This window comes from Cydia strobilella, chromosome 20, assembly GCF_947568885.1.
Source record: "Cydia strobilella chromosome 20, ilCydStro3.1, whole genome shotgun sequence".
Taxonomy (NCBI): Eukaryota; Metazoa; Arthropoda; class Insecta; order Lepidoptera; family Tortricidae; genus Cydia; species Cydia strobilella.
In genome coordinates this window covers 7356520-7384396 of record NC_086060.1, presented here as the reverse complement: position 1 = coordinate 7384396, position 27877 = coordinate 7356520, and the positions used below count along the sequence as shown (strand labels likewise).

General features: G+C 35.9%; 3 protein-coding genes across 3 annotated transcripts in view; 2 read left to right on the top strand and 1 right to left on the bottom strand.

Annotated features, from left to right (window-relative positions):
- Window positions 1-27877, bottom strand: part of LOC134750524 (BTB/POZ domain-containing protein KCTD9) — a 512667-nt gene that overhangs the window by 146245 nt on the left and 338545 nt on the right. The window lies entirely within an intron of this gene.
- LOC134750523 (dopamine receptor 1) overlaps window positions 1-27877 on the top strand; it is a 129780-nt gene that overhangs the window by 100208 nt on the left and 1695 nt on the right. Inside the window, exons 2-6 of the mRNA XM_063685714.1 lie at window positions 6067-6198; window positions 9275-9365; window positions 12379-12559; window positions 13053-13181; window positions 23834-24079. Of these exons, the coding sequence (XP_063541784.1) occupies window positions 6169-6198; window positions 9275-9365; window positions 12379-12559; window positions 13053-13181; window positions 23834-24079 (677 nt within the window). The 5' untranslated portion in view covers window positions 6067-6168. The remainder of the gene's footprint in view (window positions 1-6066; window positions 6199-9274; window positions 9366-12378; window positions 12560-13052; window positions 13182-23833; window positions 24080-27877) is intronic.
- LOC134750663 (uncharacterized) lies at window positions 17131-18264 on the top strand. Its single transcript, XM_063685888.1, has 2 exons — window positions 17131-17472; window positions 17867-18264. Exons 1-2 carry the CDS (start codon window positions 17149-17151, stop codon window positions 17990-17992), a joined length of 450 nt encoding a protein of 149 aa, XP_063541958.1. The 5' UTR covers window positions 17131-17148; the 3' UTR covers window positions 17993-18264.

Genomic DNA, 27877 nt, shown 5'->3' with positions numbered 1-27877 from the left:
GGATTAGAGGTATTTTTAGGTACCCCCATTTTAAAGGGTTGCAGGGCGAAAGTTACAGATTTCTGGTCACCATATGTGTCTGCATACAGACCCATCCCTACATGCCAAATTTCAGCCTTCTAAGACTTCAGGAAGTAGTCTGTATTTTCTATGACGCGAATTTCATGTGTTTCGGACAGTGAAAATAAAGGTACTATAAAATTTTAAGTATAATAGGTAGCTTAATAAAACTTGGTGTTTTTGATAAGTCTACTGAGTACATGGTATACAAAAAATTTCAGCTCTAGCATTGTCCAAGCCGAAACTACGAGGGTTCGAAAATACGGCGAAACGTGCCGAGAAAAGATATGCACTGCCTTTTGCCCTTTGTCTCGTCTTGGCGGGGGCACGGCCGTGCCCCCAGATGCAACAAACAACTAAATACAAAACAGATCATATTTCAATGTAGTAGTAGTAATCACTTTATTGTACACAACACAGGTTTACAAAAATGTCGTATGGCATATTACAGTTCATGGTCGCTTTACAAATTTACAAATTAATAGTTAGGATCTCCTGCGTGCTTCCTTTTTGGGCACTCGCGGACTATGTGGTAAATGGACTGTACAGGTGCTCCACAGTCGCACTTCGGTGTATCAAAAATTAATTACAGTAATGGAAGTACAAAGGCGAACTTATCCCTATAAGGGATCTCTTCTAGCTAACCTTCGAGTAGATGAGTGGAAAACTAGCCAGGTCAGATAGAACAAACTTACGGGATGTACAATATTATTTAAAAAAGTAAACTAACATATTGTCTACTCATAAAATACATACTAGCATACATACATACAATACTAAATATATATAAATCACAAGTGTAAAAAAAATAAGGTTGGTACTTAACCAGCTAACTCTGATTGGAAAGCCAAAGCTTCTTCAGATTAGCCTTGTGACGCTACAGCTACAATGTATTACAATGTTCTAATTAAATAGTTACCAATTGGAAGAGTGAGGCTTTGCAATACAGGTACACTATATACTCGTACCTACTAGAAGGTCTCAACCCCTTATAATATATTATGGTTAATTAATAATGCCTTCTATGACATACGCGAATTTTGTTATGTTTAATTGTAATTTTTAATCTGTTATTATTTTTCATTATTGTTATTATTAATTTAACACTGACATTGTATTATTTAAATTATTAAAAAAAAATATCTTTATTATTATTTATGTTAATGATAGAAAATGTATTTTCCTGTTTCGTGTGCTGTAATGTTTTGTGTGCATTTACGAAATAAATGATTATGATTATGATTATTACTTTAGATTGAATGAAGTAAATTTATTTATTTTTATTTATTATACACGCTCGCTAAAGTTAGTTTAAATACTGTGTCTTTTTTTACTTAACACCGATTTATTAAAACTCGTGATTGTTATACTTTTGTCTTTTTTTTACGTGGAATAAATGCGTTTAGGCATTCCGCCTAGCCGGGGAACTAGGACGGATATGTCGGACTCGTGGCCAAGGGGCCAAATACCGATTAAAGTTTAATCGGTATTTGGCCGGTATTTAGGCGGTATTTAGTCACTAAACCCTCCACGGTATGCCCGTCTCGCAGCAATGGTGGCGGTAACACGGGCGCGTAAGCATTTGTGACTTTTTCCTCTTTGACGATCCCTTATACTAACCCAAGATATTTTATACCTTTTCAAGATTTAATTTAAGACATCTACAAAGTACCTACGCACATACTCTTTTACTTCGTCTTTTATTACAGCTCTACATAAAATACGTCTCAGGACCCTAATTTGCATGAAAAATATTATGTTTTTTCCTTAGAAATGATGCGACAACATACTTATCGTAAGAATTTTATGTTGGAACCTTTAATCTGAGCATAATTTCTATACACTTATACATACAAATTGACATAAACAAGACACTTGGAACAGTAATAGAATGGCTAAACAGAAACAATTTACGCATTAATTTGACTAAAACAAAAATTATGAATTTTAAACAAAGACTAGACAAATTGCCCGATCTAACTGTGACATATAAAGATAACATTATTGATGAAACGGACATTACAAAATTTTTAGGATTAAGTTTAGACCATAAGTTGACGTGGAAAAATCAAATTGAAATTGTATGCAATAAGCTTAGCAGATTTTCTTATGCATTGTATAATCTAAGTAAAAGAGTCAACGAGTCTGCTTTACTGACTGCCTACCATGCATACGTAACATCAACACTGAGATATGGCGTCATGTTCTGGGGAAATTCCACTGATCGCGAGGCTGCTTTTAAGGCGCAAAAAAAATGTTTAAGATCAGTTTGTAGATTACAATTAATGGAAACCTGTAAACCACATTTCATTAGGTTCAATATACTAACCCTGCCATGTCTATACATTTTTGAAACTGCGGTTTACATTAAAAACAACATCGATCAATTTTCAATGTTTAAAAGTGCTCGCAGATGCGAAAAAATTTACATCCAATCCGTGAACTCGGCTTTGCTTGCTAAAAGTATCTTTGGGATGGCACCCAAAATATACAATAAGTTGCCAAAACATATTATTGCAATAGATAATGTAACTGAATTTAAGAAATGCCTGTATGACTTTTTGGTACAAAAAGCATACTATTCGATAATGGAATATTAACTCGACATATTTTGAATTTAAGTTGTTTTAGTTTTAAGTACACTCTTAGTTTATAATTCAATTAATCTAATTTTCAATTTAGTACACTCTTATTTTGTTTGACATTTAACATATTACTTTCGTTTGACATCTGTTATAATTAGTGCATGCTCCATCTCTTCTTGTTTATATTTGTATGCCAAATGGCAAAACATAGTGAAACATAAATTATTGTATAAGAACTATATTTAACCTATGTTTACAAATAAATAAATTTTGATTTTGATTTTATAAATCATGTATTGTATGTAAGAATACTGAATAAGATTATTATTACTGAGGTCAGTAAAGCGTTCAAAATTTTAAACATAAACTTACACAAAAGTTTCATTCGTTCGTTTTCGTTATGAAACAGTCTATTGATTATTTTCATTTAATTTTATGCTATATTATGTATTATAAAAAAAAAAGTTTGAACCGTTCCAAAAAATTGAAATCTGAACTAGGACGAGATAGTATAGTTGGTCAAACCAAATTGGCAGTTCTTATTTACCGAAAAAACTATACTCATCCTTTTTTTTTGGGTGCTAGTATTAGTGTAAGACAAAGACGATATGATTATCCTCTGTCTATGTTTGAAATGAGACAGTCCTTTGACAAACTGTATATGATATTCATATATTATGATTGACAACCATTAGTCTAACAGACCAGTTTTTTTGTTCCGGTAAATTTCACGATTTATTTTACCAGTATAAACCGCCAGTTGACTGCACGAAAGAAGTTGATAACTTAAATATTCTTAACTTTCGGGACACAAGCAACTTCGCACGGAAAATGCGAAATGTGGAAAACTTTTGAAAGGTCCATTTACCCTGTTGCCCGCGATATATGACTTCTATCTCGCTAACATGCGGTTTATCATAGTCTTCTATCGTGTCTTTTCAGTAGACGTAGTTGTTGTGATAAAGGTGTGTTGCCGGCTTATGTTATGCTCCTTGGTGATACTGATAAATATAGAAATGAGGGCCAACGCGTATGAATTCGTCGCTAGGGGCGCTAGTGTAGATGGTGGTCTTTTCCATAGTTCGAAATGACAAATGTCACTTGTCACTTCAATGACTGACAGCTGTTCTATAGTCTTTTGGACCACCATCAACAGAGGCGCCAACTGGTAAGCAAAAAAACGATAGCCCTCATTCCCCATATAAAAAACATAAACAAAATAGACAACTACAATATACTCTATGATTCGGGAACAAATAATTTTAAATGCTTTGGTAAGTAGCCGATTAACAAACTAGATTTCGTGAGTTTTTATTCTGACTGGAATGATATTGAGTTTTTATGATGACTTTAGAATTTATTGAAAAGAAGCCTCCATTCATCTTCAAGCTCAAAGTTGTATTAAAAGTTTGCTTGGAGAGGATAGCTCGGTCTCTCTTGTCTCATGAGAAGGCCGGCTAATACGGCTTGGCTTTCGAATACTGATGATGATGATAGATTAAATGAAGTTTATTCCAGAATGACAGCAAATTTTTCATGTCGAACCTCCCATTTAGGGCCGGTACAGACGGACTGCAACCCGACTGCAACTTGTATGCCTTGTATGCTTGTGTATTCCCATACAAATTGCAGTTGGGTTGCAGACCGTCAGTATCGGCCCTAATTCGTTATTGAGCTACTTACGTAATTCTAGTGTGCTTATTCTATTTCCCCTTTGCGTGTCATCATAAAGAAAAGCATCAGATTTCATTTACATAATTTTACGATTTAGGCAAAAAAGACAAAACAAAGATCAAGGTCACAGCATTATTGATTTAACCTCGATGGACATTATTTACGACTTTTTAATTGTCGTAAAAATGCAATTCAAGAATCAAATCAAAATTTCACTAAGAATAAAACGGTCAATTACAGCAGGTTTTTGGTTACTCAGCCTAAAATGCAATTATTAATTTTTGCACATTGTAGTTTTTCATCAATCACCCGTTGACCACGAACGCTATAAAGGGTTCGAAACGTCGGGATGTGTTATAAATTCATTATACGCAGTATAAACCGTTTTCATAGTTTTATTTCATGAGTAACTATCGCGTTAACCGTAGACAATAATTAATAAGTATAAGAGAATCACAAATTCTTAAAAATTGCTTTTTTATTACCAATTTGAAAAAGACGATACGGATTCTCTCGATTTTTATTTGAAGTGTCATGTCGTGTCGAAGGGATTTTAATGATTTCTTGAAGCGTTCGGCTGTCAAACGCATAAAGTGGATCTCTTCGAAACCGGATATCGATGGAGAATTGTAAAGCGAAAGCTGTTTTATATGTTAAAGTGACAGTTTATTTCAAGATATAAGAAACGGAAGAATTTTGTATTACAAAAAAAAGTGATTGTGTTTTTGTGTTTGAGAAGTGATTGTGTTTTTAAAATTTATAATTTTAATGAAATTTAATTTAATGTATTTATATTTTTAATGTAATTAGATATAATTTAATTGACTTATATATTTTAAATGTAAATTAATGGAATTTAATGGATGTGTAATTTTTAATCAAATTTTATTGAATTGAAGCTAATTTATTTATAATTTTAATTTATTTATTTTACAATTTATGTGTGTTTAATTTATTTTTAAGAACTGTAAACTAACAAAATATGGGCCGACAGGCCTGAAATAAACATTTTCAATTTCAATTACAGTGAGGCAAATAAAATTATAATATGATACACAATTTCCCTTCTTCGAATTACCCGTCAATTCTGTCGTAATTATTTTTTATGTTCATACGCCAAATATTCTCGCCTTTTTTCCGATCAGTCTCTTTCAAAACTTAGCGACATAATCGGTCACCCATTGTAATATTTATGGGATTGCTGTGTATTTTTTTAGGGTTATTTTTACTTTAAATCACGAGAACTATTGATTTAAAAAAGAAATAGATGTCCTCAGTTTTGATACAGAATTGAGTTAGTTTTGTGACGGTCTATACAAAATGTATGTCAAAATCCGTCACGGAACTGACAAAAGACTTTAAAGTTTTATATCAATTTGTAATTTTAGACATAAGTTAAAACAACAAACAACAGGTACCTAAATGGTATACTATATTTTGCTCAAAATGTAATGAAAATAAACAACTACGAGTATCTTAACCAACTATTAATCAATCATTAACCGGCTATCGTTAGCGTTTTTGCAACCACGCCGGATATGGACTTGGTCTTTATATTAAGTTTTTTTTTTTTTTTGTTTAAGTAAGTTTAAATTTACTTGAATTTTAATGTAATTCATTTCATTTCATTTATTTTTCATTTAATAAGTACTAACAGCTAAACCTTACGTGCTAATTGGCATAATTGGGTAATGTGATGAATGTGATGTGTTTTTGTGAAATAGTTACCATAATTTCATTGTTTCAGATATGTAAGGCCCGTCCAAAATGGCGGCGCTACGCATCGCTTGGCGCACCCAACTGCAGCGGTTCCTCATGAAGGTGGACACGAAGACCTGAGCCGACGAAGATGGAGTTCGCCTCTTTGTTACCCACCAATGTAAGTTTGCTATAGCAATCTGTTACATAAGGGAGCACCATAAGCCTGCTGGTTACTTTAGTTAACCCGTATACAATGGAATACTTTAACAAAAACTGAATTCCAGCCTGGTTAACATTTTTGTGTTAGTAAAGCGCGAGTTAGCTGAGCGTATCATTATTCAACAATGACCATTATGCGTGTATGCTGGCGATGCCTATGCACAAAACGATAGGTACAAATATGCATGGCAGAATAGGTACGGAACTTTAATTCAGATTAAAGGGTCAGCCCTAGTAATATTATCCATATTTTGTATTGGTATAAAGTCAACGTAAGGGATTTGTAGAGGACCCACAAAGAGTTCACTTTCCGAAGTTTCTTTTAAGGTTTTTTTTTGTATATCTAGGTAATGTTAATAATGTTCGGAGCTAAGACGAGCTAAATCACTCCCCATTTTTAAGGCTCAGCTCAAAATCCACTATCTGTCCCTTCCTCAAACTCGTTAATTATTAGATTCTGTCTGTCTATCTGTATTGTGTGATATGTTTATGTATGTATGTATGAATATATATATATATATATATATATATATATATATATATATATATATTTATTGTATATATTACATTTATGCATGTATTGATATTGTTATATATTTAGTTGTGCTGATATATATTTTTTTTCCTGTACTCGTTCTCCATTTATTTTTGCTACCCTTATACATATTTCTTCCTTGCGCTAATTTCTACTACCTGAAGGTTGTCTGGAAGAGATCGCTTTTAAGCGATAAGACCGCCTGTTGCTGCTTAGTTTTTTATGTTAATTTGCTGTATTTAATCATGTTTCATTGTGCACAATAAAGAATATTATTATTATTATTATTATTAATGTTCTTAATAGGGTGCATCGGGGTAAGATTGAAGGGTTTTTTATGAGGGGTAAGTTGTAAAGTCGTCCGTAATGCTTTGGCGTGCGGATTTTTTTTTGTCTTACCCCTTATAAAAACCCTTCAATCTTATCCCAACGCACCCTACTAGATTCGAAAAAGCTTAATTCTGAAACAAAGCACTCATACATACGTGCGACGACAACATTAAGCTGTGAAACTGTACCTACAAACAGAACTATCTCAAACGTATCTTATTACATTGTTGCATCGTATTGAAACTGACCCATCAAACTCTACCTTCATTTCTATAAGGTCCTATCCGTCACCTGGTGGTCACTGACCAATTTTGGACCTTATTTCTTTGAAATTACGTTTACAAATTGCCAATTACCAATATGGACGAATGTTACTAGTAACATAAGCCATTTTCGAATTGAGATACATGGACGTTGGACACTTTATAGCACTAGTGCATGGGCACGTGCTGCGGTAACATTCTCTTCATCGGTTCTAGTTTATAGTCTCTGTAAGACACGTGTACGAACAACTGACACGTTTTGGGGCACTTAGTAACGTTTAGTGCGGTGAAATGATAATTTTCTCAAGCAGTGTCCTAACTGAAGTCACAAACATGATGGCATGAATGGGACATAACAACAGCGACAAAAGAATAGTTATTACTGTTACGCGTAAATATTGCTTAAAAATAATGATCGCATCTTTGTCTTAATAGTTGCCGGCCATTAAGCTAGGTAGGAAAATAAATCGCACCTTCGGGCTACGTTTGACTGCTGACTACAAGTACCTATTAATGTGTTTTAAAAATGTATCATCACACATTGACTCATGCTCATTAACAAAAACGAAAAGGTGGAAAAGAATAATTATTTATGCATACCATAGAGTAACTTATACTAGAGCGGTACTGTCATAGTAAATTTTGTAACCCCAGTAAATTCACTGCCATCTGTCGACACACTTTAAAACTAAAAATAAATATTTATAAAAATACGATAAAATGTATTTAAATATGGATAAATGATTTTTTTATTTGGATTAATTATTTTTATATGATTTTGACCCATGTTCTTTCACTGGTATGCGTTAAAGTTATAAATAACAAACGAAACAGTCAACGCCCTCTATACGAGTGTAGGCCAAAACTAGTGGCGCCATCTGATTGGGAATCAAATTTTCGTGATTTTCGAGGCACGTTTTTTCCTTAGACTGTATCCATCTATTACGGAGTTATATCTATCTTTGTGCATACCATAGAGTACAATAGCCTAGAATCACATACCTGAGCTAAGTAAAAGAGAATGCATCGTACGAGCAAATCAAAAGACTGGCTCAGGAAAAAAAGGACTGGCAATTACTCCACCGTCAAGAGCAAAGCTCTTAAGTGATGATGATGATGATGATGATAGAGTACATACTAGGTACCTATCTTGCTTGTAATCAAACTTTCCCACACTAAACCCATTTATCCAATAAAGTGTAAAGTTACACGAGTAAATGTGGAGACAAAATACTCGTACCGAAACACGTGTTACCTCGGAACCTCAAAGTTTTGGAATTGTTTTTAGAAAATTAAGTATATGTAGAAGCCGCGTAGCTTGGTATGTGCTAACAACGCTTAACGATATGCGGGGTTTGTAATGGAGTGATCTCCATAAAATTACGTTCTCAAGGTGAATGTTCTTTGCTGCCAAATATCAGGTCGATTGAGCGATTAAGAAAGCCGTTTATCCCCTAAACGGGTTGGTGTAGCTATACATGACATACGGCCTGATTCGAACTTTAAGATACGTCAAAATTTTGCTAAAGATACGATATGGATCGGATATGTTAGTGTCAAAAGTGAAGTTTTTGTTTTTGCCGTAAGATACCTTATAGTCGCTTTTATCAGGTAAATTGTAATCGCTTTCAACATCATCGTTACAGACAACATTACAAGATAATAAGTCTACAGTGATAACTGTATTTACCACCATTTTTTTATAAATTGTATTATGTAGTCATGGCAAACAATCATACCGGAGATCAAATATTTATTTTCAAGCCGTTTTACAGTAATGAACCCAAAGCTGGTACATTTTGTATAGCCTAGAATGTTTGTACAAGCAGGATCCCATATCCGGAATCTCCATTTTTCTTAATTTCAAAAAATGAAAAATTGATAACACGCCCTTTTTGTGTCGGCAGGTAGTATTCGAGTTCAATGAGACGGCGACGGTAGAGTACAGCGATGGAGAGGACCCGGATGCCGTCACTCTGCTGTCCGTCCTCCTCGTCGGTAAATACTTTTATGACTCGACCACATATGTCCTTGTGTTGCAAGGTATAAGTAACATATCACTAAGACGGCGACGGTAGAGCACAGCAGCCGCCCCAGATGCCGTCAGGCCGTCACTCTGCTGTCCGTCCTCCTCCTGGGTTATTTCCATCCATGTGTTAGTACAGGTAGCGTTTCAATGGTAGTATTCAAGTCCAACAACACTGTTACGGTGTACAGTACAGCGATGAAGAAATGAATGCTGTCACTCTGCTGATAGGTAAATGAGTTGACAACGGGGTTCAGCAATCGAGAGGACTTTGGACGCCGTCACTTTGCTGACCGTCTTCCTTGTAAGTACCTATTTATTTATTATCAGTATGTTACCCGAAGACCACATGAATACGTAAATACTGGTTTTGCCAGGCATTCGAGTTTAATTGTATGGCGCGTCATGGAAGTCTCATTATAATTATTCCACACGGCGGCAGTAGGTACTGCCCCATAACGCATAACGAAGTAACGCTGGTGCAGTCTGAATCTGAATGTGACCTTAAAAGCAGTAACAGCCATTTGAAACTCATTATCATCATCTAGTTTGGTAAGTGTGTGATGCAGAGTAACATACCTACTGTACCTACAGTCGGTACTCGTAATTAGATAATATTTAATTACCTACTGTCACTTCTTATACCTACCCGCTGTCACTCAAAAAGTCGGTCGTAAAAGTTATAACTTCGAACCTCCTTCTAAAATAGTGCTAGACTTGAAATAAGCAAAGCCTTTATTCGAGTAAAGTAGTACTGGATATTTAAATCTAAGCTTATAATGGCCTTTTCAATGATGAAATAACATTAATAAGTCCTTAACTTTAAAAGCGGCACGCGTCGACGGCATTTAGCGCTTGATTCATTTTCCTTTCAGCCTCTTGCCATTAAAATTTATTTAACAGCGACTAACTCTAAAAGGATTTTATAGGATCAATGAAACATAAAAACGGCATGTTACTATGGAGTTATGAAAAAAATAATACAGTCTTAACCTTTTCTATGCCGCTGTCTAAAAATTGGTAACCTACCCAATAAAGGTAATGAATTTTAAATTAAAAGGTTCATAATTATAGGTAATAATCTAACTCGGCTCTTTTGGGGATCAAGGATTAATAAAATAAAAATAAAATCGAATGCAAAAGAAGGCGGGGATCTAAGGGCACGGCAGTGCCCCCGCCAAGTCGAGCAAAACAAAGAGGCAGGCCGTACCATCCTTTTCTCGAATCAATTTTACTTGGTACCTTATAATATTGAAATCGCTCCTTATAAAAGGTAGTGCCTTTCATTTTTTGAATTTAGTCTGTATTTAGTTTAGTCGTAACATTAGTTCCTAATCGAAAATAGATTCAAAAATTTCATGATTATCAAGTAGGTCAATTCGACAGTCTTCGCCTTGAGAAGACCATTTTGTCACTAGTAACATATAAGAAACATTTACCAATTCTTATTAATGCTAGTTTAAATGTAGCATTTCAATGGGCTATTGTTAATGTCGATGTTCAATGCTTAATTGAAATATGTTTTCAGGATATACCTTAGCAAAATTTCTTTATAAATTGTGACCCTTTAATTCTCCAACGGACCTCAGTCACTCCTAATCTCGACATAGCACAATAGACCTGCGGTTGATTCGGGAGGAATATTCAACAATCCCGAACGAAATGAATTTTACCTTTTGCATCGCCCAAAATATAATTTTATGGGCGACAATGGGACGAAATTTAATTTATTTTCCGCGTAACGGATGAAAAAAAAACTAGGCCTGCATTCTAAACCGAATTTGAATTTAATAAAGGGCTGGGATTTAATTGCAAGCTCAGTTTTCATATTTAGTGCAGCAGTTGTAATGAATGTTATTTATTTAGGGAATTAACATGAAGCATATCGGCTTTACAATACAATTATTTTTTCATATTTCATATTTACAATGGTATCATTGAAAATAATTATACAGAAATTATGCCTATTATGTATCAAAATACAAATTCAAATTATTTATTTCAGAATAAAAATTCCATATACAATTACATTTACATTTAAAATAAAATAAAATAAAATAAAATAACTAATCTTAAATTAAAACTAAACTAAATATATTAGTAACAATAGGTAATACTTAGAACAACTATGTTAGTACACAGGAAATAATTTGTTAATAAAATACATTAAAATAAAATAAAATTACAATTTTAATAACAAATGCATTACAATTAAAAATCTTTCAAATTTTATTTCCCCATTGTGGAATGGAGTTCAATCCATCGCCGCAGTATCGGGGAGTCCCACCTCTCGGCCAGTGTTTGTAGGATGGTGTTCGTGGAGCCGCGCACACGCCTCATCATCGAAGCGGCCCGCTTCCTGATTACGGCGTAAAAGCCATCAATTTGCCGCTCCGCAAACATCGCGGACCATCGCGGTGTATCGCTACCTACTCTTTTATTATGGCTTCTTCTCAAAATGCTACGTACCAGATATTTTAGCATAAAGATATCCGTTCATGGTCAAAAGATTGATTCTCTTAACAAAATAATTATTAAATTTGTTTAGGTAATTATTTACTTCATCATCTTCCTCGCGTTGTCCCGGCATTTTCTCACGCCTCATGGCAGCCTGGGGTCCGCTTGGCAACTAATTCCAATAATTGGCGTAGGTACTAGCTTTTACAAAAACGACTGCCATCTGACGTTCCAACCCAGGCCTTATCGGGATTAGTCCGGTTTCCTCACGATGTTTTCCTTCACCGAAAAGCGACTGGTAAATTTCAAATGATATTTAGTATATAAGTTCCGAAAAACTCATTAGTACGAGCCGGGGTTTGAACCCGCGACATCCGGATTGAAAGTCGCACGCCCTTACCGCTAGACTACCAGCGCTTATTAGGTAATTATTTACTTGGTAACTTCTTAGTTATCATGTACCCTGCCAAAGGTACGTGTTACCAATGAACATTGTAGAAATTATTAATGTACTTAATTTTTCCCCAGGCATATTCCTATCCCTGCTCATATTCCTGAGCGTGGCCGGCAACATCCTAGTATGCATCGCCATCTACACAGATCGGGGGTTGAGGCGTATCGGCAACTTGTTTCTGGCTTCACTAGCTATCGCAGATATGTTGGTCGCCGCTGCCGTTATGACGTTCGCTGGAGTCAACGATTTGTTGGGGTAAGTTACAGCTCTTAGACTACATAAGCCTACTCCTCTTCTTGGTTTCGGCAATCGCAGCCATGCTGATTACCGCTGCTGTCAGTAGCAATTTACCTAGTCTAGCCATAAATTCTGTGACAAAGTTAATTGTCTCTAGAGACTAAAATTTTAAAGTTATTTAGTAAAGTTGTATATACCTAAAAACAAAGGCATTAATAACGAATAAAAAATGCCTAATAATTATTCCATGTTCCAACCCTCACCTTAATACATGTCTTTTAAGGAGCAAGGGAAGAGGGCATAATTTACGCACCATTTTTTGCCGAAATATGACATTCTTGTTTTAAAAAAAAAACTACTTATATTTCTCTATGCTACTACGATGTGCAGTGTGTGTGCAGATTCAGGAATGAGATACGAGTGGTACATTTGCCAAATATGGACGCACTTTTTTGAAAGCCTACCATTATACATGTATAATATTCATAATAAGGAAATTTATTTTCAACAGTTACTGGGTATTCGGCGAGCAGTTCTGCGATACCTGGGTCGCGTGTGACGTGATGTGTTCCACCGCCTCCATACTCAACCTGTGCGCCATATCTCTGGACCGATACATCCACATCAAGGATCCTCTAAGGTACCTAGATGATAAGCCATCTGAGGATGCACCATGCACCATCTGTCTGGACTGAAATATCCACATCAAGAATCCTCTGAAGTGATTACTTTTACAATGGATTCCCTAAGGTAGGTATTTATTTCGTACAGGATTTCCGTAATTGTCAAAAATACTGAATACCTTAAATGTTAATACTAACCGACTGACATTAAAACGGTGAGTCTGCAATTAGTTTAGTGACAGGTACATATATGCAATATCAATACAAAACGAATTATAAAAGCATGTAGGAAATATATGTAACGTTATTAAATCACATTTACAATCGGGTCTATGGCGAGTTTATTTTGTTACCTTTAGTTACCTGAAGCTTGTGTCGAAACGTCGGTAAATAAAGGTAACAAAATAAATTCGCTATAGACCCGATTGTAAATGTGATTTAATACGTGTTCAAAGCGCGTAGGTTTTAAATATTTAAAAAACGTTTATAAAAAATCTTTTTTGCTTCCGTTCATTTTGGCTTTGATTAAAACGAGTAGGGATCAAGTTGCGATTCAAATTAAATAATTTATTAAACATTCTAAGGCCCACTTGCACCATTCCACTAACCCGGGGTTAACCGGTTAAACCTGGAGTTACCATGATTACCAGTACAATTTGATACTGGGTTAACGGTTTAACCGGAAAACCCCGGGTTAATGGGATGGTGCAAGTGGCCTATGTTCGTATTCCATTTTGAAACATTTAATCTTCCACTGTTTATGTTTGCACCTAATTGAAAAAGTCCAATAAAAAAGCCTATTTCTTCGAAACTTCAAATTTACAAATATCGGGAAAATGTAAAAAGCTCTGATTGAACTAAGTTCAGGGGCTTTTATCAAGTTGGTTTATAAAGAGGCTTTAAGTGAAAGCTGTCAGGAAATTCACTTTGCCTGCTCAAATTGCGAAACCTGTCAGGCATGAGTTTTAGGAAACACAATACGAAACCATTAGGAAAAATATCAATTTACATGCATGACAAATTGACTTTAGAAGCATTTTGGCTCACTCTTGTAAGAAACTGGAGGGTCTCATGAGAGAAAAGTTACAAAAGTGTCCAGCGCTGTCAGCTATACAATAATAGTTCCAAATCTCTCTAGTGGCGTTACAGTACGGTAGCTATACGCTATACGACATGAATTTAACTCGTTATTGCCGGTGCGAAGTGAGCTGTGACTTGATTTTTTTTAATGAAATATTCTAGGTATTGTGGCGCCACTTATTTAAGGTTTTCTGACTGACACTTTTTCATACACAGTGTTCTCCATACCATGTAAGAAACTATTAGTAGTTTGTACTTGATAAATTCGCTGCTAGAGTGGAACAAAGAAACTTACGAGTACATACCCACAAACATGAACGCTGAAAACAATACACTCCATTTTTTTTGGCAGTCGTGTAATAATGGTCTTTTGGGCTGTTTTACTAACATTAAAATTATAGAGTAAAATGTTATATTATTAATGACATGAGTCACTCCTTTCAACTTTTTCATATCAGCCATATATTTTTTATTTTATGAAGTTGTGAAAAAACCCCATTCATAATTCCAAAATTAACATTACATTTATTTGTCGTATCAGTTGACTAATTAACTGACATTTAATAACTTATTATAAGGATATCGCTATCAATCATCTTCGCTGACGTAAATGGATCTTAAACAACACCATTCAATCTTCAATATTCGTCAAAATGAAAATATATTTAAGTAGAAAAAACGAAGGCTCCGAGCGCTCATTTTACAATTTCTGCTTTAAATGTCAACCTACAAAGATTATCGTAGATTGATAATTTAAGTATCAAGGTTACATCTGACATTGAGGCTGCAGCATTGCTTTGCTATATTGCTGAAGACCTGTCTGGCGTAGTCGGTAGTAACCCTGCCTATGAATCTGATAGTCCTATGTTCAAATCATCCCGGTAAGGGCATTTATTTGTGTGATGAGCACGAATATTTGTCCCGACTGGTTTTTTTTTTTTTTTTTTTTTAACATAGGAATTAGAGTCGGCCGGACAGGTGGGTGTTTTCTATGTATTTAAGTATTCAAGAATATTTACTATGTTAGGTATATATATATATATATATATATATACATATATATATATATATATATATATATATATATATATATATATATATATATATATATGTAGGATGCGTGGATCGGAATGTAAGGACCGAAAGAGTGAGTGAGAGAACGAACTGCAGAATGAACGATGTGTAAATGAGAGAGTGTGATGCTGAGTGTTAGTGCGTGCGAAAGAGATGGCAAAACACCATCGGCAGATTTAAAAAACGTAACGAGATTAGAGGACTTCTGGTTCGGAGCGCTAAGAAAAGACGTGCCGTTGTGTTAATGGTTTCATTTGCCAATTTATTTTAAATATATCCAGTAAATTTCTTAAAGAGTGTTTATTTCAAAATCCACTTCCTACAGTGGTGTCAGAAGCGGTATCAAGCCGATATACGACGTAAAGACGAAGAAATCTGGATTCGCCGGCGGCAAACGAACAAAGACGTACCGCGATTGCCGTTGTGACTGCGTGGTTTGAAAATTTGAAGACGATAAAGACGAATTACGACGTCGAACTACGTTGAAGGCAAGGCGTAAACATGTCTCCAGGCAAACGTAACGGCAGACAACAAGACTATAACGACGGAAATGCTGAAACATCACGAGATAATGGCATGACGATGTTGCATCTCACTGAAGGGCTGATCCCCAAGTTCACTGGTCAAGATAAGACGTATCCAGCGACCAGGTGGGTTCAAGACGTCGAGGACAGCACCGAGCTCTGTGGATGGACTCCGTTGCAACAGCTGTTGATGGCGAGGCGGTCGTTAGCAGGAACGGCGTCACTGTGGTACCGAGCAGAGCGCATTTTTAAGACGTGGGACGAGTTTAAAGCCGCTATCCTCAAGGAGTTCCCTGATAACATCGACGCGAAGGCTATACACGAGCTGATGAGTTCCAGACATAAAAAATCAAGTGAATCGTGTTTAGAGTACTTATTTACCATGAAAGAGTTGGGTAAGAGAGGAAAAATGCCTGACTATGTATGCATTAAATACATAGTAGAAGGAATCAAGGATCAAGAGGTAAATAAAATAATGTTATACGGCGTTACGACATACAGTGACCTGAAAGAAAAACTGAAGATTTATGAACAATTGAAATCAAACATGGCGAGTTCGAGTTCAACCCGAGACACAAGTCGTTCGAAGCCGGCAGAGAAAAATGAGAAGACGCACGGGCGAGTCATACGTTGCTACAGCTGTGGAGAAAAGAATCATTCGTCAGCGGACTGTCCCCACAAAGAGAAAGGGTTAAAATGCTTCAGATGCGACGATTTTGGGCATATTGCATCTCAATGCAAAACGGCTGTGTCATCTGCAAGTTCTGCAACAGCAAATACTTCAACTTCACACGGGAAGAGTGACGTGAAATCGGCAACGAGCGGTGAGGGTGGCAGCACTGGAAGAAAATGGCCTACCGGGACGAATGGCGCTAGTGTTGCAGCGAAACGTGTTTTTTACGGTTCGACGGGTGATGGTGACATCCCTAGTAGCGATGACGTGATTGGCGGATCGAGCGCAATGGCGGCGAAGCATTGTCTACTAGCTGTCATGGCCGGCGAGGTCGAGGTAAACAACACGAACCGAACGATTACACCGAAAAAGAAGCCGGTGAAACGAGTTCATTTGTTGGGAAAAGATGTTATGGCGTTGGTTGACTCTGGAAGTGAAATAAGTTTGATGACAATCGAGTGCTACAACGATTTAGGTGCGCCAGAGTTTGACAAAACTGACGATTTCTTAACGGGACTTGGCGAGAACCAAGTGGAGTGTTATGGACAAATTATGTTAAATATAGAAATAGACGAGTTGTGGTATAAGGACGTTAAGGTTCATATAGTTCCTAATCGTACCGTGCCGTACAGTATGATTCTCGGTGAAGATTTCTTGTTACGTGTCACACTTGTTATGGAGTCTAACAATGTATGGTTCATACCACTTGATAGGTGGGTGTGTGAGATAAGGGTGTGTGATTCTCTTGTTACAGGTTCTAGTGCAGACGTTGAGAAACGGGTGAACGACCTGGTGGAGTCATACGTACCGCGTAAGACAAAGGAAGCACCTGTCAAGTTGAAAATCGTGCTAAAGGATGACATCCCTGTTGCACAACGACCCCGAAGACTGGCTCCAGCTGAACAAGAGGAGGTTGACCGGCAAGTAAATAAGTGGCTTGAAGACGGCGTGGTAAGGGTAAGCTACTCAGAATATGCTAGTCCTTTGGTTCTTGTAAAGAAAAAAGATGGTAGCATTAGGGTATGTATTGATTACAGACGACTTAATCAGAAGATTGTGAAAGACGAATATCCTATGCCAGTAATTGAAGATCATATTGACAAATTGGTGAATGCAAGAGTTTTCAGCACACTGGATCTGAAAAATGGATATTTTCATTTACCTGTAGACGAGGAATCAGTTCAGTTCACTTCATTTGTCACAATGACAGGACAGTTCGGGTTTCTTAGGGCACCTTTTGGCCTTTCCCTGTGTCCTAAAGTGTTTACCAGATTCATCACTGCAATCTTTAGAGACCTCATTGCCAGAGGTATAGTGTTGATATTTATTGATGACTTGATTATTCCCGCAGAGACTGAGGACGAGGCTGTGGTCCGGCTGGGTGAAGTATTGGAAGTGGCCTCGCAATATGGGCTGGACATTAACTGGAAAAAGTCGCAGCTTGTCCAACGACAAGTGGAGTACCTTGGACATGTGATCCAAGATGGGCAGGTGCGGCCTTCCCCTGAAAAGACGGATGCGGTTGCCAGATTCCCCGAGCCTACCAATACTAAGCAATTACAGAGTTTTATAGGACTAACATCTTATTTTCGAAAATATATACAGAATTTTGCTATGATTGCAAAACCACTGACGGACCTGTTACGACGAGACAACAGTTATGAGTTTAATGATGAATGCCGAGCTGCTTTTGAAAAACTGAAGAGGAGACTGGCGAGTCAACCAGTGCTTCGCATATTTAACCCCAGACTGCAGACTGAGATGCATACAGACGCCTCGATGGCAGCGATCTCTGCAATCCTTTTACAAAAGGGAGAAGATGCAGAGCTGCATCCTGTGTATTACATGAGCAGAAAGACGACACCAGCAGAGAGCAAGTATACGAGCTATGAACTTGAAGGCTTGGCAATAATAGAAGGAGTAAGGAAATTCCGCTGTTACCTATATGGAAAACACTTTAAGATTGTCACAGACTGCAAAGCATTTCAAATGACATTAAATAAGAAAGATTTAGTAATGTCAACAAGAGTGGCAAGGTGGATACTACTGCTGCAAGAATATGACTTCGAGATTGAGCACAGAGCCGGAAGTAAAATGCAGCATGTGGATGCACTCAGCCGAAACCCATATGTGGCAGTATGTAATGGGCCGATTCATCAACGGCTAAAGACGTCACAAGAAAACGACGATGGGCTAAACGCGATCATAGAGGTGCTCAAGAAGGACACACAGTATCAGGACTACTACTTGGAAAATGGTTTGCTCTACAAAGGCGTACAGAAGCATCTCGTGGTACCAAAGACTATGGAAACCGAGATTATAAAGAGAGCACATGAGAATGGCCATTTTTCAAAAAAGAAAATGATTGAGCTTATCAGTAAGGATTATTACATCAAGAATTTAGAAAGAAAAATAGAAGAGTTTATAGTCACGTGCATACCATGTCTGTTGGCGGAAAAGAAGAGTGGAAAGCTAGAAGGATTCTTGTATCCAATTGATAAACAGGAGCTGCCACTAGATACTCTCCACATAGACCATATTGGTCCGATGACAGAGACCAAGAAGCTGTATAACCACATTTTGACAATCGTGGATGCATTTACCAAGTTTGTGTGGCTATTCCCAGTTAAGAGTACTACTGCTAAGGAAACAGTAGATAAGATGATGATATTTCAGCAATGTTTCGGAAACCCGACTAGAATCATTACTGATAGAGGCACCGCGTTTACTGGCTCTCAGTTCGAGGACTTTTGCAAAGACGAAGGTATTGACCATGTTAAGATTACTACGGGGGTACCTCGGAGCAATGGCCAGGTCGAACGGATTCACAAAGTGATGACCAGCGTTCTGACCAAGCTATGTATTGAAGAACCGACACACTGGTACCGCCATGTGAGTAGAGTTCAGCGAGCCATCAACAGCACCCATCAGCGCAGCATTAATACTACGCCATTTGAGTTGCTAATTGGTACGAAAATGAAAATAAAGGAAGACTACGATATCTACGAACTGATAGAGCAAGAGAACAGAGACAGTTCTATGGCTATTAGAGAAGAAAATAGAAAGAAGGCTAAGGAGCAAATTTTAAAGATACAAGACGAGAATAGGAGGACCTACAATAAGCGAAGGAAGCCAAGTACACTATACACTGTGGGCGATAGAGTCGCTATTAAGAGGACCCAGTTTGGTGTCGGCATGAAGCTCAAACCTAAGTTTCTAGGTCCATATGAAGTCGTTGGATGTATGGGACGTGATCGCTACAAGGTGAAGAAACTGGACAGCACAGCCGAAGGTCCGGGAAACAGCACTACTTCCTGCGACAACATGAAGCCATGGCCTGGTGAGGAGTAAGTCGGTAAGATTTTGATGTTTTATGTCACCATAACAATATTTAAATTGTAATGTGTGCCTTTTATTTAAATATTTAACGTGTAACGTGTTCCTTAAACTTAAATGTTCAATGTGTAACTGTATTGCATAAAGTTATGTAAAAGTTTATTAATGTTACGAGAAAGCTTTTAACTTTTGTTTTGATACTGTATGTACGTATACTGATGTTGATGTATACCTAGTTTTTGTATGTTGTGACTTTGTGCCATACTATGTTAAACTTAAAATATGCTTAGCAGTAAAAGATTATGTTACGTTACCTAATTGCTAAAATCTATGTGATATGCTATTCGATCTCACGGATGTATCTAGATTAGTATCATGATGGTTCCTATTGTTCCAAATTAAGTTATAACTAGAGTATAGAGTAGAGACAGTGTTTGTATAGTCTGAGGCCAGACTAAAGAGTAGGACGGCCGATCTGTAGGATGCGTGGATCGGAATGTAAGGACCGAAAGAGTGAGTGAGAGAACGAACTGCAGAATGAACGATGTGTAAATGAGAGAGTGTGATGCTGAGTGTTAGTGCGTGCGAAAGAGATGGCAAAACGCCATCGGCAGATTTAAAAAACGTAACGAGATTAGAGGACTTCTGGTTCGGAGCGCTAAGAAAAGACGTGCCGTTGTGTTAATGGTTTCATTTGCCAATTTATTTTAAATATATCCAGTAAATTTCTTAAAGAGTGTTTATTTCAAAATCCACTTCCTACATATATATATATATTATATATATATTATTATATCGTTGTCTAAGTTCCCACAACCCCTGCGACTTAGTCAATTTGTGTTATAATGTATTTTCCTTTAATCATTATTTATTATTATTACTGCAGAAAATGTCTTTTATTTAACCAAGATTTTACGATTGATTTTCACATTTAGTTGACAGCAATTCTTTATTGGAAAACATATCTTGACAAAATTACCTTTTCGACCTTCATCGAATGCCAAATTCAATATCGGTGTCTTAGTTGGATAATTGACATTACTTGCAGCAATGCAGTTGGCAGCAACACTGATGTAGTCTGTATGTAACCTTTACATGCCCTGTTTACAAGTTCACGACAAGCTGCTTGATTGCATAAAGGCCTTAAGTATGGCCCTAACGATCAAACGCATTAATTTTGTTTGCTAAGGTACAATTATAGCAACTCAAAACATCAATAAAAGTTATGTTGAGACTAATTTTGTTTTAACAATCTGATATGGTGTTCATCATTTTTTGATACAACCTTGAGTTGAGTCAATATGCGCTGCTGCACAAATAAGCCTGCGTCGCTTACGCTGATTGGTGTTCAGTTTGTAACCTAGCACATTTTCTTAAATCTTAATTAAATATTTTTGGGTTTATTCATAATTAAAAATAAAATACCTCTTCTCATTTCAGTGATTTAAAAAAATCCCAAACAAACTATATTGTATTAGGTTGCATTACTGTGCATAATCTGTTGGATTCCGGTGCATTTTTTAATGCTTATCTGTGTCGGGGTTGTCATATAATTAAAAATAATTCAAACTGTAGGTATTTTTGTTGTTTCTTCAGAACAACTTTGAAGATTTAGGAATTGATTTTTAGGAAAAAGATAATTTAGATATAAAACAAGACATAGTAATTATAGACTTCTAAAGGGGCTCTGGAATGACATATTTTAAGATTAAATGATAGAAAATATTTCATGGGCTCAAGAGTGACTTGTCTAAATAAATCATTCAGAATTTTCGGCGGGATTCTGTTTTCAGGGGATTGCCACCCTACCTTTGTCCTCCATGTATGAGTAGGTCATCCCAAGGTGACATATATGCACATTTTATCTTAGGACCCCTCTAGGGACGCACGCTTGCGTAAGCCCTATCTTTTGTAAGACTACGCACACACCATGGTGGTCGGAAAGATAGAAGCAGTTTGAGTCCTTCAGAATTCTCCATTCAAGTGAGTATCAATCAAGTTAGTTGTGATCAACTCCATAATGGCTCGAAACATTGTGGGTTTGTTCTTAACCATGCATTTGGGTCTTTAGAGAGTTGACTCCTGCTTGAGGGATGGGAGCGCTCCGCTATAAAAATATTACAGCTTAAGTGCGGTGAGCTAAATATCCAAATTGTTTCATATTTGCCTTAGCAGTCATGAGGGCGTCGGCTAATGTATCCAATTTGTCACGTAACAGGAGCCGGGAAGAACTTAAGAGTTTAAGAATCTAAGAATTTACAAGTTTTTTGTAAAAATATTTAGATCAGTACGGTTTCACTCACTATTATTTTAGTCGCTTTTGGCGACATGTTTCTGATTCTTCGGAAATATTATTAAAATATTAAATTATGCGGTTATTTTGAAAAATGTCTCACGATAGTTTAATTTCGAGTTTATTGTAAGTTCCTGGACATAATTTTCTGCGGGTTCTGTCCTCTTCTGGGTAAACAGCCTGCCTCTATCACATTGTGTTAGAGACCACGTGCCGCGTGGCTGAGCTTACACGCCTGGGCTTAAGAAAATGTACTACGTTACAAGGTGTCACCTTAAAGGTAAGGTTTAAATACACTTTAAAGGACGCCAATTAAAACTTACATTTTACAAGTAAAACGGGGTGGCTTTAGGAAAATTTGAGGTTACTTTGATAGTTTTGAAACGGCCATAAAATTACCATTATTCATTATTTACTGAAACTGTTCGCGTAACTATTTAGATTTCTATTATATTGATGTTCACCTACTGTAAAAAATCTCGCATGAAAATATATTGTGGCTTAACTAAAATTTCAAAGTCGCCCCTGCAACTGAAAGCCACCCCGTTTTACGGTATGTGATTTACTAGGGCGTAGCAACATATGGAACACCATGGTTGCGTAATTAATGTCATTAACGGGTCTAACGCGATTTTTCATTCGAATTATTTCATTTCGAAATAAAATGAACACATGATGAAAAAACTTACCAAATTATTGAAACAGAATCTGCCTCATTGATAGTAATGTGGAAGCAAATTTTTTAACAAAATGAGTCTGATAATAATGTAATGTAATGATAATGTAGGTACAAGTTCGACATTTGATCGGGATGGTGACTGGTAAAGGAATATGTTACAAATGTTACAATGAAATGTAATTAATTTCGGGAAACATGAATTTATCAATGCTTAATAATATAATATAATAACAACACAATATTACAATATTATATATAATATAATATTGTATATAATTCATAAAAACATGTTAGTAACTATATTTTGTTGTATTTATGGAGCTGATACGTAACTAAGAGACGATGATATGTGCCTTAAAATATTAAGTTTAACTAAATTAATACATGTTCGACTGAAAAAGAAAAATGACGTTATTCGTTACTGGCCTGAATTAGCTATGAATTGTTTATCTTTATCTGTCATTTTGACTTATGTACTTGTAAGAAAGGCATAAAACATAATTTAACTAAATCAGGCCCGTAAAGTTTTATGAATAAGGGGGTAAGAATTTTGGAGAATAATAAATGATGACAGCTTTCCTAAGTGGAACTCATAATATTAGGTAACTTGACGAGTGAAGTAAAGATTTTAAATTGAATTTCAAGTTTTAAGATGATGACCAGAATATTAATAATAAGTGATTGTTACACTTTACCATAGGTAAAGGGGGAGGTATTTTATATTTAGTTGTAGATTTAGTTTGGTTATTTAGTGTAAGGTTTAGATTTGTTATTAATTTTATTTTTCTTCCTTGTTTGTGTATTTTATGTACTTGTGGTTAATAAATAAAACATAGCACAAGTGCAAGTACTATAAAAAAATTGTAACATTCATTTCGGTATAAGATTTTGGGGGTTTTTGGCTGGCCAATTTAAAGCCCTGGAAGGGGTTGATAAAAACGTATATATTAGGGAAATGACTGTAGGTACGTAGGTTCATGATCAAGCGTCTTAAAGTTTTTTTTTTTTAGATACGGCCGTTGGGTGACCCGTCGCGTGGCCGTAGCGACCATCGCCACAATTTGGTTGCTAGCGGGCCTCGTCAGCTTCCTGCCGATCTCTCTCGGCCTCCACCGGCCTCACGAGGAGGCCACGGCTACGCAGAGGCCGCCCCGGTACCCGACCTGCGCGTTGGTGCTCACGCCGACGTATGCTGTAGTCTCGAGCTGTATATCCTTCATACTGCCATGTATCGTCATGATCAGTATATACTGCAGGTGAGTTGGCAAATATTTACAGTTCTCATAAGACATTATCCTACACTAAAGTCAGTCGCTACTATGCGATATTTCCTCGTAAAACGATTATACTAGTTGTTTTTCTGTTGCTTTTTAGCTGTGTGGAATTTAGTTTTTAGTTTTTTTATTATAGCTTTCCTCTTTACCTCATCTCCTGCCGTGTTTGTATTTATCTCATTCTTTTTGTTTAATGTTTTTTTTTCGTTCTCACAACGCGAGACGAAAATCTATATGGCTCGTCTATAACTATACATACATAGGAAGTGCCCCGTCACATATTGTTCTGTATTAAGTTTTATCGTGGAATATCTTTCAAACCGGTCAACAACGTATCACTTGTTAAAACATGCCTTGGCACCAGCCAGAGTTTAAGGTCACCTTACATTTAATTAATAGATGAAGATCCTATCATGAAAAAACTCATAGAAAAAACGAACGTTCAGAAACAAATTTAATATATTTGAGAGAAAATTCAGATTCCTTTTTCGGCTTTACACATGTCCTTAAAATAAAAGAGATGACACATTCTATAATAAGAGTACAAATAAAACAAGAATGTGTCGAAAAAGGAAAATCTAAAATTCGTGGGTGGCTATTGTGTTGAGGTGTCACGTACTAAACAAAAGAAACTCGATTTGCCTGTACTTAATGTCCTTTGTTATATGAGTTTCAAAGACTTCAAACCAACAACAAGATAAATCTGTAGATGTATTTTCAAATAAAAACAGATGTAAATAATATTTGTTATAAACTTTTAATGCATACGTAGGTATCGTAAACAATAAACATGTTATTGTACAAAACAAGTTCCATCAGAGATACACTGAACAAATACAAATACGATTTGTTTATAGAAAGCAGGGACCATAGTAAAAATTTATAATGCTTAGAATTTATTCGTAAACCATACGGGTGCGATACTTGTTTGTAATTAACATTATCTACATAATAGTAGGTACTATTTCCATAGAGTTAACAGTTCTGACCAAAACAACGAGTAACATTTGATTGTAACAATACTACGACGTTCCTCAAATTTGTTTGAAATTAGACTTCTTTACCAAAAATGTCTACGCTAAACGCTAAAGAAACTTCGTTGGAGATACAGATTACTAACTAGATAGATCATATAATAAATAAGCAGACGATGTATGATTACCTAATATATAAAGAAATCACAAGTCTCAAGCCGAAGTTACGCATTCATTTAAAAGTTTTACTTGCAGCACTTCTTCTATTTGTATTTCAATTTTTTTTTAGCAACAACTCGTATGATTTGTGGCTGTTAAGTTCCCGGGACAAGGATGGGCTGTCACATGGGTGTCAAATTTATTCGACGCTAATCAAATGTATTAGAGTCTGTGCGGAAAGAGAAGAGTCGTAAAATGTATGGAGCCCAATACATTCCTCGACTCTTCTCTTTCCGAACTGACTCTACTTACTTACTATATGAGTACTTTGATTTGGTGGCTTCGAGTCTTCGTATATTATATGCTAAGCTAATTATACGGTTTAGCTAGGGTTTAACGAGCCTAGGTCTCCATTTTCAAGCGGGTGCGCCAAAGTTCATATATAATTGCAAATTCGATTATTGAAACTCCGAAAATGTATCGCATACAATTTTACATCCTAATGATCATTATACATTTTCATTTTAAACAATACTCATTGGAACTTTGAATTTATTGTATTCATAATGTCATTCTACAATTCTACATACATATCTAATTACTAAAATTTATGCATATATAAATTCTAACATTCTTTTTGTTATTTTAAGCAATTCGACATAATTGTTTTAGACCCTCACAGAACCGAAATCGTGTGACAATTAGCTCCATGCATGAATTTATTTTTATTTTTGGATTCATAATTTATATCGTTGGTGAAAATGATAAAAATACTTTTGTAAACCTTAACATTTTATTAAAAAATATTTAAAATGTTGAAAAATTTTGAGCGGTTGAAACGCTTATAATTTTTGGCGCGAATTCGACAGAGCGTGATGACATCACACGTTGGGCGGCCCAACTGACGTTTGCTACTAATGACACTAATCTGTCGAACGCGTGACGTCACGTGGCGTTTCGAGCGTTTCGCTCACTAGCTTTTCGCGGGCAAATTTTTGTACTTTTTATTTATAATTTTAAGTGATTAAATGGTAATTTAAAAACGGAAATGCATTTGTAATATGATATAACGGTAACAAACATCCGAATAAAACATATTTCGTTCAAATATAAACTTCATGCATGAGGCTAATTAGCGAGCGTAGCGAGCGAACAAGACCTTTTGGGGCAGATCCGACTCGGATAGGTTAGGTTAGAAGATTAAGGCTCAGCAATGCTCCCGCCTTAGTCTTCGAGGTAATTTTTTTACAACCCAATAAAGAAATTCATACAAATAACTTTATGGGCACAGATACATTCTCAGTGATAACATTGTAAGTAACTAACAATACATGAGTATTGGTCACGATTGCCGCGCGCCGCGTATAATTATGCTTTATAGTTCCGAATCTATGAGAGGTGGTCTATGGTTACTTGGTTAGACAGAAATACGTGTTTAAAGAGAAGTGTGTTTTGAGACAACATTTAGGAACTTTGCAAAAGTTTCACTTGATATCTTTCGCTTATTGAATCAAACAAGCACTGTCAGAAAGATAATATTGTATTGAAAAGTTCTTGTTTCCTTTGTCTTGAACAAACGTATATAATAATATAAAACAGTTCCGTTACAATTATGTCAGACTCAGATCCAACCTGACATATGAGACATTTTTTATTATCTTCAAATGTTGTAAAGCTCCAAGTAAAGTGGCATATAATGAAAACAAATATGATAGTTTTGTTAGCATTTGACATAAAGCCCTTTTTTTATAAAAGTTGTTTTCTGTGAAATATTAATATTTATCGTAATTTTTTACTAGAAATTCAATATAAAAGATTTAAGTACTGTTGATAAGATCATGTCTGTGCTTAAAAAGTACGACATTACGAAGTAGTGAAGGTAAATTGGTTAGTTTACTTTATTCGCAATTTCTATTGAACACCACTTAATGTACGGAAAGTTTTTTTTTATTACAACCCCAAAGGAATTCAAATTAGGGTTAAAAGTTTTTAACAACTGAGTAAAGATGGAAACGCGTCAACACGATAATTACACAATGAACGATAATTTGTCACTGTCACGTTTTATGGTATAAAAAGTGACGGTTACATGTAAAACTAAAGAAACTCAGTCTCCGATTCATGTCATAATTTTCCCAGCTAAAATATAAAACTGTATTTATAAAACTAACAAAAATCTGTCACTGTCACGTTCTCCTGCCTAAATAAAGGCCTTCTGGATAAAGGTTTAGAAAATGGGTCTAATATTTCATGAAAACTGATTTAGGTACGCGTCGACGTTGGCCAAGTGATATCTTGTTTTTGTCATGTCGCACAACAGACAGGTTTGCTCACAATTCTTAAAATATAACAACTGTGTAGGTAAGTTGAATGATGGATTTTTGTACAAGTATAAAGGTTATACACGTTCGGGAAAACTGGAAAACTGGCGAAAAGGCAAAAGCCTGAGACCATTTAATACGAAAGTTAAATGCAATAAAATGAATAAATGAAATGCAATACAATACAATACAATACAATACAATACAACGATTTGCTTACATTTTACGTAGGTTCTAATTATACAGATTCAATGAATGGAAGACATATTCCAGCCTGTTGGGTTCGACAAGAAAATTAGGTTTTGAAGTCTATTTAATTTATGATA